This window comes from Salvia miltiorrhiza, chromosome 5, assembly GCF_028751815.1.
Source record: "Salvia miltiorrhiza cultivar Shanhuang (shh) chromosome 5, IMPLAD_Smil_shh, whole genome shotgun sequence".
NCBI lineage: Eukaryota > Viridiplantae > Streptophyta > Magnoliopsida > Lamiales > Lamiaceae > Salvia > Salvia miltiorrhiza.
The window spans coordinates 19,828,548-19,839,953 of NC_080391.1; the positions used below are offsets into that span (position 1 = coordinate 19,828,548).

Consider the following 11,406-nt stretch of genomic DNA (forward strand, 5'->3'; position numbering starts at 1 on the left):
TACATAGTACTTATCATACACCCAAATATCAAATGCGTAGCAGTTTCACACTTCAATTTGCTTAGAAAACTTAATCAAAACACCATTATCATACTTGTAACAATATCAAATTTCTTTAATAATGTTGTTTGTTGTTCAAATCTGCCAACAACAGCTTCGGAAAGGGCAATATATTGAGGTGTATTAAAATAGCAATATCTGAAGAAAATAACAAGTGAATCAAGAAAAATATTTGATAAGTGATGAAGGCTTGGAGGATTTTCTATTCCCCAACCAATGCTGCATGTGTACTCCGATAGCGTCCAGATACGTGCTGCTCCTGCCGTGAAACCCCACCACCTTCCCCTCCGTCGTTCCCGACGCGAAATACGTGCCACTTTCTTCACCAAAAGGCCCATATTTCCGTCTACTTGTGTGAAATGTCAATGATTGGATCACTTTACTTCCTTGCAATTGCTCCTTCTTCATCTCACCGTAATATCCACTTACGCATGTTAACACCTCGTTCGGGCAATCTAGCTTCACCTGCAACCAAAAACATATATATATAAACAAAAATTGTTTCATGTTTAATTAGGATCGATCGATCTATATGTCTAACCCGATTTGCCGTCTGTCCCCCATCGCCGCCGTGCTTAACAGACCACACAGATTGTGCATTTCGGTCATACTCGATTTCGATGCTGCAGATAATTGCATCTGTTATTGTAAGAATGATCTGCTTGATCCCTGTGAATACTCCATCATCCCACGGCTTCCCTCCTTCCCCGCCCCACGGCCCCGGCCCGTATGGAGCTGGATCCTTCACTGTTCGATGCACAACCTAAAACACATTTTTGCACTCATTTTTCTATATATAACCGCGCAGGGTTGTTAATTGTAAAACTACGTACCTCATCGGTTTGTCCTCGCTTGCCAAATTTGAAAGGCCATTCGGCTGCCTTTTTAGCTACCAATGCGGCATGGTTTGAAGCAGAGGTTTTGGTATTACTATTAGTTGTGGGAGACATGTACATGTGCTGCTTCTTGCCTTCTAGAACGTGAACGCCGATTGCATCAAGAAACAATCCTCTCCGTCCATGAAATCCGACGATCATGGATCCTTCCTGCAACTTAGTAGAGAAGAACTCCCCTTCCTCCTCTCCGTAGGGCCCATACTTGCCTTTTGTGGTGTGGAAGGTCAGCGATTTCATCACGTTTGGACCCATTATCATCGCAGGCCCAATATAGCCCGTCACATGGGTCAACATCTCCGATGGATAATCAAAAACAATCTGCAAAAAACCAAACATGCAATTAAGATTTAATTTGAGAATATATACAGAGAGGTAGGTAGGTAAGGTACCTTGTCGGTCTTGAAGGCTCCTGTGCCGCCATTCTTGGAGCCCCAAACGATGTGGGCGTTGCGCTCATAACAAACTCGAATGGCAACAATGCACACATTACGCGACAGATTGATCTGTCTTACGCCGTCGTACACACCATCGTCAAACGCGCTCCCTCCGCTGCCGCCCCACGGCCCCGACGTAACCACCCCACTTATATTCTTAGATGCCACTCTCTCAATAATTTTCTCACTCGTGCCGCCACCGCCATTCTGAAAATTAAAACCACTCACTGTCAAATTTTGCGCAAAAAACCAACAACACGCATAATATTTATTAACTTAACTAATAAAATATATATTTTGCTATTATAAATATAAAAAAATAGGCATTAACTCTTATAATCAAGAAACTCTTTAGTTGTGAATTGACTACATATATTTTATCTACAACTTACAACAAAAATACTAGTTGTGAATTGGCCATATTTTGGCTACAATTCACAATCACCAAGCTTTTTAGTGGTGAATATTGACCATATTTTGCCTATAATTCACAACCAGAAAGCTTTTTAGTTATGAATTAAGGACAAATTAAAGATTAATTTAAACTAAAATAATAGCTATTTTTATTTTAACAATAACAAAATGGATATTCTGATGTAAATTATTAACCTGATTAGTAAAAATTTTGGATGATTGAGAGTTGGGAGGAGAGAGATTGGTGGGATTATAAGTGGTCCGATTGTTTTCCTTTTGCCTGAGAGCAAGGATGAGATCATAGTTGGTGCCGAGGCTTCCTTGGATCATGGAATACTCATATGTATGGGTTGGTTGAGAGGTGGAGTAATAAATAGAATGAGGGTTTTGTAGAGGCTCGATGTAAGCTCCAATGGCGTCGAGAAACCAGCCAGACTTGCCAAGAAATCCGACGATCCTTCCCTGCAATTGGGGAAACGCAAAATACGTGCCTTGTTCCACTCCGAAAGGTCCGAAGCTTCTCATGTTGGAGTGGAGCGTGAGGGCTCGCACGAACACAGGCCCCCGTTCGTACACATGCCCGAAATATCCGTGCACCCACGTTAGGTACTCGTCTGGATACTCCATCCTAATCTGGTACAAAATACAAACAAAACAAATTTACAAGCCTACTCGCATCTCCATACCAACTTAACTAAGCTTTGCTTAAAATACAAAAAATGAGGGAACTAATAAAATCTTTATTTTGCTATTCTCAACCTAAGAATAACCAATGAGATTTAAAAAAAAAATAATAATAATAAAACAAAAAAAAAAAAAAACCAATTTTTTTTTTGAATTTTTTTAAAAAAACAAATATTTTTAAATTTTTTTTTAAAAATAAATATTTTTTTTTGAAAAAAAAATATTTTTAGTCGTGAATTAAAGGCAAAACAGTATTTTAAGCCGAAAAAAATAGCTATATTTTTAAAAATCTTTGTGGCTTTTATCTTTATTATAGCAAAATGGATGTTTTGATATTAAATCAAATTATTAATTCTGATTAACTTATTCTTTTTTTATTTTTAATATTTGTTTGTTAATAATAATGTGATGAATATAAGGCAGTATATTTTTTAGGATGAATAGTTTGAATAAAAGGTTGAAGACGGCATGGTGAAATGAAAGCGAATAGTATTGGATACCTTATCTATCTTGGAGCCTCCAGTGCCACCATGAATTTCAGACCAGATGGATCTTCCATTGATGTCGTATTCGATTCTGATAGAATCTATTACATCTCCATGGCTCACCTCCACTTGCCTCACCCTCGAGTACACGCCGTCGTCCCAATATTGCCCCTCTTGCCCGCCCCACGGCCCCACCAACACCGTCTGCTTTCCATACCTCTCCAAATTCTGCAACAATTATTTTTACTCCTAGTTAATTCTACATCTACACAATTAAATTAACCATCATCAATAAATTAACCATCAATATTGGGCTAACCATTTTACTATCGCTGATCACAGAGAGAGCTATTGAGAACAATGTTATATTTATGAGAGATTACAATTAATATACATGGAACACAACAGAATATATATCTATATATAGGTACAAAGATTCTGGGTTCCACTATGGAGGGAAGACATTCAAAAGAAGAGAGCATTTGATTCGAAGCCTTTGATTTCCCACTCAACCATACGGAATTTCATGCCCTAACTTTGGATTAATCAACTCAGAATCTTGTAGCACAATAGTGTACAGTTTAAATTCGGCTGTGTCCTACTATCAAATTTATTATTTTACTAATACTTATTTTAAAAGTAAAATAATTATATCCGTCTCAAAAAAAAAAGTAAAATGATTATAAGGATGGTTAATTGTCTATAAATACATAAAGTATATTTAAATTTTGATTTTTAATCAACACTAATTTTTTAGTCAATTAATACATGAGCTTTCAACATTTTGAAATCTAACTCGAATTAAAATTACGGCAATAATTAATACTCCCTCCGTCCCATTACAAATGTCTCATTGTTTTTCGGCATGAAGATTAATGAATGTATTATTAGTAGATAAAGTGAGTTGATGGAGAGAGACAAATACTCACTCCGTCCCTAAAAATTGTGGCTTTATTACTCCCTATATTAGTACGTCCCTGAAAATTGTGATCTTTCCTTATTTGGAAATGACCCCACAAATTTTTCCTCTCACTATTTACAAAAAAATGTAGGACCCAATCTCTACTTAAACATAACTATCACACTTTTTCTTAAAACATGTGCCATGTCTTTTGGTCCACAATTTTTAGGGACGGAGGGAGTATTAGAATTTATAAAAGTAGGTATAGAAAGAGAGTAAGTGGTGGGCCCATTAATTAATTAATTTTTTAATTATATGCTAAAAAGGGAATTAGGCATTTGTAATTGGACATCCCAACCATTATAGAAAGTGAGACATTAATTTGTAATTGAACGGATGGAGTAATATGTAGATGCCAGAATTTTCTTACGAGTCATGTTAGCTGATAATTAAAATGCTACACAATTGTTTTCTTCCTCTAAAATCACAATCTTTGAACCTTAGCGATCGTTTTGCTCATGTCTGTTGGGCATCACGGTCATGCTAGGTCATACTGTTGCCTGGATCCGTCTACTTATTCAGTATCGGCATGTCCGTTTCACTCACATATCCACCGTGAGGGAAATCGGCCTGCTGATTTTCTGGCGAGGAGAAGACATCAGGCTCAGACGTTGACTACTTTCGATTGCTTTTCTGCTCCTCGTCATTTTCTTGTTTTGGTTAGGATGGATCAGCTTGGTTATCCTAATTTTATATTCAATTTTCATGTTGATAGTTAAATTGTTTTGATTTGGTTTCGTTTCCTTTGTCTTCTAGATATAGTCACTCTTGGGCTACATCTATTTATGTTTTTGATATGTTTGCTTTCTGTTTCTCCTTAATGTTTATGTTGGGCGTTATTACTTTTGGGCGGCATCGTATATGAGATACAGGCTGATGTTTTATTTATAAGTTGGGGGTCTGCCTAACCCCACACCCTTTGGTGTTTATTGTTAAACAAAAATGAAAGATGAAGAAATAACATTGTTTTTATATTATATAAAAAATAAAGTATTTTAATTATCAATTGAAAATGCCACGCAATAAAATTCCAACATCCACTTATGTGGATTCATTGCTGCTGAAATTTTAATTAGAGTCAAATTCAAAAACGTCGGAAGTTCCTGTATTAATTAATTGATCAAATAAATAGCGCTGGTTTAAAAATTTAGGTATATTTTATGTATTCACATGCAATTAGCTCTTATTGTAATATAATGGATCATAGTTAACCCTTGTAGACAAAAAAAAAATCAAAAAAATAAAAAAAAATGTACATTCTACTGATGATTTTATCAACCTTGATGATCAATTATTAACCGCCAGAAATGATTATATATCCCAATAAAGCTTATAGGTACAAAGTTAAAACTAAAATAATGCGAAACCAAAAAGTGAAACACTGAATTTCACCGGCATAATGTTCAATAGATCTGATCAAAATGAAATCATCTATCCCACATAAATGTCTCGCTTTCAAATTTAATATTTTAATACTAGTTATTGTAAAATATAAATTAATTACAGTATAATATCTTAATAAACATTTATTAATTAAGTATTAAAATTAAAATAAATATAAATCATAATTATAAAATAGTAATGGATTCTTAGGGTTTTTTTTATATAGATTTAGGAGAGAGGGAGCAGATGAGTTTAAATTCTAAATCTTACTGTTCACAGATAATGGATTCTTAGATAAAACAGAATAATAGTGAACCACACGAAATTCAAATTAAAGATGGGAGTTGAGGTGAATTTGGGAATAGTTAAAGAATCAACTAATATGGGTTTTTTAAGATTTTCTTTCCAATAAGGGAGTCGAATAAATCTCCACTGAGTGTTATGGAGCTATGGGATTAGTGGAGAACCTTTTCTCTCTTTCTGTGACAGTTGTATGATAAATATACTTGAGCAATACTATCTCTGTATATAATTTTTTTTTAATATTATATAAGAATATATAATAATTACTCGATTTAATGCTTATAAAGAGTATTAGAGTATAGAGTCCATATATGAAAGTAGTCATTTTTTTTAACAAACTTAAAATTTACCCACTCAAATAAAAATTTAAAAAATACACACTTTTTGTGTTAAAGGACTAAATTGCCCCTAATATTAAAATTAAAAAATTACCCACATCAAATCCCATCTCTCCCCTCTCGGTCTCTCTCTCTCCCCGGCCAATTACTGCACGACGGATACGGCGGCAGAGGAAGGATGAACCTTGTTAACTTCGGTGTACATCGCAACTCTACAAACCCAAAACCTAATTTGCTACTCCAAATCCACCACATCATGTTCAACAACCACGATTCTAGACTCCACGACGCCGGCTCTTACCGACAACGCCGAGTACATGTTTTCATGTTTAAAGATTTTTCTTTAGGGCTCGTATGCTAAAATTATGGAGTAATGAAAAGTAGTGGTATGATTTTAATCGATTTTTATTTTTTTTGAACATATTGATTTTCGAGTTTGTTATAGTTGCTGACGGCTCACCTTTTATTGGCTACTAGCATTTGCATCCCGTGCAATACACGGAAAAATATTTTTTATTTTTTATATATAAAAATTAATACTAATTCAATTATCATACTATAAATATAATAAAAATTAATTTTAATTAAATATATTTGAATTAAATATTTAAAAAAATAAAAATAAAAAAGAATTTACAATTATAAAATTTGATATTATGAAAAGAATTTACTATAAAAAAACCTTCAATTTTATCATAACTACAAAATTGCCATCAATTTTGAAATTAATTTGAAATTGATTTCAAATTGAAAACTCCCTTTTTAATATAGTATAGATGTTATGTTTTCTTAATTTTGTTTTATTGAATGATTTCAGACTGGAAATTGTTGGGAAAAGTGGTGAATGTCAAAATAAATGACACTTGCACAGCGGAACCAGGATAATTCTTTTCCCTCTTGCTGGATTACAAAATGGGATCCAAACCAAGAAAAAATATTTGGTGCAAAATATAAGAAAAATATGAGACAAGAATTTTTACGTGGAAAACCCAAATTGGGAAAAACCACGAGACCGTAGTCTAGAAAATCTTCCACTATGTATATAGTAGGCTTACAAAATTCTCCCTACACAAAATAGGGGAAACACAAATCTCAAGTTTAATAACTTGGAAAACACAAGAGGACTGAGCTACTATTTTAAGAGAGATGAAAAATCCTATGATTTTTCCTCACAATTTTCTTCTCTCAAATGCACTCACCAAACTCTCTCTTGTTTTGCCTCACACCTTTCTCTTCACTTCTGCACTCCTTCATTTGCCGAATACATAGCTCTATTTATAGGAAAGTTGAGCTGTTGTTTGTTGAAGTTTGCTGCTTTGCTGCAGCAATTGTTGAAGAAGACTTTGGTTGCATATTTTCTCCTCATCCAGCCGCAATTGTTGATGGAAAAAAGTGCAACAATCTTGCAATGTTTCCACAGCCATTGTCAATTTTGATGGCTTGTGGACCATTCCACATAAAGTGGAAATAATTCAACAAATCTCCCCCTCCACATTATGTGGAGATTCAACTAGACCTGCTTCACGTTTGCAGATCTCAAACTTATCTCGGGGTAAGGACTTGGTAAACATATCTGCACCATTCTCATCGGTGTGGATCTTCTCGAGCTGCATTAGTTTCCTTTCAAGTGCATCTCGAATCCAGTAATATCTCACATCAATATGTTTCGATCTCGAGTGAAAACTCGAATTCTTACTCAAGTGAATTGCGCTTTGACTATCGCAGTAAATCACATACTTTTCTTGCTTCAAGCCCAACTCTTGTAGAAACTTCTTCAACCACAACACCTCTTTGCAAGCTTCCGTCACAGCAATGTACTCAGCTTCCGTTGTGGATAATGCCACGCATTTTTGAAGTTTCGATTGCCACGAGATAGCTCCCCCTGCAAGTCTCATCAGGTATCCAGATGTGGATTTCCTGGAATCTATGTCACCAGCCATGTCTGCATCCACATATCCTTCAAGTAGAATATGGTTATCACCAAACTTCAGACAAAGTTTAGAAGTACCTCTCAGATACCGAAATATCCATTTCACTGCTGTCCAATGCTCTTTTCCTGGGTTTGAGAGAAATCGACTTACCACACCAACTGCATGAGCGACGTCAGGTCTAGTGCATATCATAGCATACATTAGACTCCCCACCGCAGAAGCATATGGAATCTTTTGCAGTTCTTCCTTTTCTGTCTCACTTGTCGGGCATTGTGCTGAGCTTAGCTTCATGTAACCCGCAAGTGGAGTGGCGACTGGCTTCGACTTGCTCATTCTAAATCTTTCAAGAACTTTCTCAATATATTGTTCTTGAGATAACCAGAGCTTCTTGCTCTTCCTGTCCCTGAAGATCTTCATTCCAAGGATCTGCTTAGCTGCGCCTAAGTCTTTCATCGCAAAAGACTTGCTTAGCTCTTTCTTCAGCTTATCAATCTTGCTGGCATCATGGCCTACAATTAACATGTCGTCAACGTAGACAGACAATATGATAAAATCACCTCCTGCGAACTTCTTGAAGAAAACACAGTGATCTGAGGTGGTCTTGTTGTAGCCATGGGTTGACATGAAGGACTCAAACTTCATGTACCATAGTCTGGGAGCTTGTTTCAGGCCGTACAAGCTCTTCTTCAACCTGCATACAAGGTTCTCTTTTCCTTTGACTTTGAAACCTTCAGGTTGGTCCATGTAGATTTCTTTGTCTAAATCTCCATGCAGAAATGCAGTCTTCACATCAAGTTGCTCGATCTCCAGGTCCAAACTGGCAGCAATCGCGAGCACCACTCTGATTGAAGACATCTTCACCACTGGTGAGAAAATCTCTTCAAAATCAACACCCTTTTTCTGACTGAAACCCTTCACAACCAGTCTCGCCTTGTACCTTGGTTGTGAGCTATTCTCCTCAGCCTTTAATCGGTAGACCCACTTGTTTTTCAGCGATCTCTTGCCGGCTGGCAACTTCACTAAGTCATAGGTGTGATTTTCAACTAAGGAGTTCATCTCCTCCTTCATGGCTTCTAACCACTTCTCCTTTTGGTCATGTGCCATGGCTTCTACAAAACTCTGTGGCTCTCCTCCATCAGTGAGCATTACATACTCATGTGGGCTATATCTGGTAGAAGGTTGTCTTTCTCTGGTAGACCTTCTGACTGGAGGGACATCATCTTGTACAGGTGGAGTCTGATCGTCACCTGCTTCATCATCAACCGGATCACCATGCTCCGATTGGGTATCTCCCCCGTAATTCTGGAGTGTCGGTGAAGGAACTGGATCTAAGTTGACAGGAACTTCTGAATTAGATTCAGGCTTTTCCTTCGCATCATCAGGAACTTGATCTTCAAGGAATACAACATCCCTGCTTCTGATGACTTTCCTGTTAACTGGGTCCCATAATCTATAACCAAACTCTTCATGAGCATATCCCAAGAAGATACATGGTTTGGTTTTATCATCAAGCTTGGATCTCTCATCTTTTGGAATGTGAACAAAAGCCCTGCAGCCAAACACTCTCAAGTGTTTGTAAGACACGTCTTTCCCGGACCAAACTCTATCTGGAATGTCACCACCCAGAGGAGTTGATGGAGAAAGGTTGATCAAGTCAACTGCGGTCCTCATAGCTTCACCCCAAAAGGATTTTGGCAGTTTGGAGTGCGACAGCATGCATTTGATTCTCTCACAAATTGTTCTGTTCATCCTTTCTGCCACGCCATTGTGTTGAGGGGTCTTTGGGACGCTTTTCTCAAGCTTGATACCATGGTTCCTGCAGTGTTGCTCAAACGGGCCTTGGTACTCACCGCCGTTGTCTGCACGAACACACTTCAGTTTCCTTCCCGTTTGTCTCTCGACTTTTGCTTGAAAATTCTTAAAGACCTCCAACGTTTGGTCTTTGGTTTTCAAAGCAAAACACCAGACTTTCCTCGAAAAATCGTCAATGAAAGTGACGAAATATAGTGCGCCACCAAGAGTTCTGTCTTTCATGTAGCACAAATCTGTGTGCACCAAATCAAGAGGTTGAGCTCTTCTTGAGGGAGAGAAGCTCTTGAATGCAACTCTGTGTTGTTTTCCGGCCAAACAATCAACACAGGTTTCCAAGTGCATTCCTTTAACCTCAGGGATGAGGCTTCTTCTAGCCAAGATCTCCAGACCTTTCTGGCTCAGATGCCCTAGCCTCTTATGCCATATCTCAATGGAGGAATTTTTGACGACTGCATTCACCTCTCCATTGGACAACGTTGCATGCATCATGTAGAGAGAATTTTGCTTTCTACCCTTTGCTGCAATTAGAGAGCCTTTGATTAGCTTCCATTTTCCTCCGCCGAAATGGTTGATGTAACCATCATCGTCGAGCTTGCCAGTGGAAATAATATTGAGTCTGATATCAGGAACATGTCGGACATCTTTTAAGATAAGCTTACATCCAGTGTCAGTAAGCAGGACAATGTCTCCTATACCAGCAACTTCTGTCACACCATGATTGGCCATTCTGACTTTGCCAAAGCTGCCACCGGTGTAGGATGCAAACATATCACGATGTGGTGTAATGTGATATGATGCACCCGAATCAACGATCCAGTCTGTTTGTTGGCATGACGAACTCACAAGAGCATCATCGCAAACTACGACAACATCGCCATCAGTTGCAACTGCTGTTGTGTCTTCCTCAGCATTTTCATTATTTCCACGCGCTTGATCTCTTTTCTTCTTTCTGCAGTCTCTCTTATAGTGGTTTGGACCACCGCAATAATGGCATTTGAAGTCTTTTCTGGGTTTAGACTTCCCCCTGGATTTATCTCTCGAGTATTGAGAGCCTTTACTTTTACTTCTCCCTCGATCTCCGTTTTCAGCAATCATCGCCTTTGTCTCAGAAGAACGTTCTTGATCTTTTCTTCTGGATTCTTCATTAAGAAGACAATCTTTGACCATCTGCAAGGTCAGTGCTCCATCTGGAGCCGAGTTGCTGATTGACACTACAAGAGTGTCCCAACTGTCCGGCAACGAACTGAGTAGCAATAAAGCTACGACTTCATCATCAAGAGAAATCTCCATGTTGGTGGATTGGTTGATAAGACCCTGGTATGCATTGAGGTGCTCCGTCATGTTGGCACCCTCCGCATATCGCAAGCGAACGATTTTTCTGATGATGGAAGCTTTGTTTAAAGCATTTTTCCTTTCAAACATAGCTTCCATTTTCTTCCAAAGAACGTCAGCTTTTTCCTCATTAGCAAAATGATGAAAAATACTGTGTTCAATGAAGCGCCGGACGTAACCAACTGTTTTTCTGTGCATGATGACCCATTCATCATCACTCATATCCTTTGGTTTGGCATCATCTCCATGTAAGGGCAAATAGAGATCCTTACAATAGAGAAGATCCAACATGCTTGGCTTCCAAATTGAGTAATTTGATCCGTTCAATTTGAACATACCACCAAGCGACGACGATTCCTCCATTTTTAATCCG

At 37.7% G+C, this 11,406-nt stretch overlaps 1 protein-coding gene across 1 annotated transcript; it reads right to left on the bottom strand.

Moving 5' to 3' along the window:
• Positions 1-91: 91 nt before the first annotated feature.
• On the bottom strand, positions 92-3,381 carry LOC130986602 (jacalin-related lectin 3). The gene is made up of 7 exons (XM_057910057.1): positions 3,293-3,381; positions 2,989-3,201; positions 2,000-2,437; positions 1,346-1,597; positions 894-1,274; positions 602-823; positions 92-525 (listed from the first exon to the last, which is right to left on the bottom strand). Exons 1-7 carry the CDS (start codon positions 3,293-3,295, stop codon positions 220-222), a joined length of 1,815 nt encoding a protein of 604 aa, XP_057766040.1. The 5' UTR covers positions 3,296-3,381; the 3' UTR covers positions 92-219.
• Positions 3,382-11,406: the final 8,025 nt, after the last annotated feature.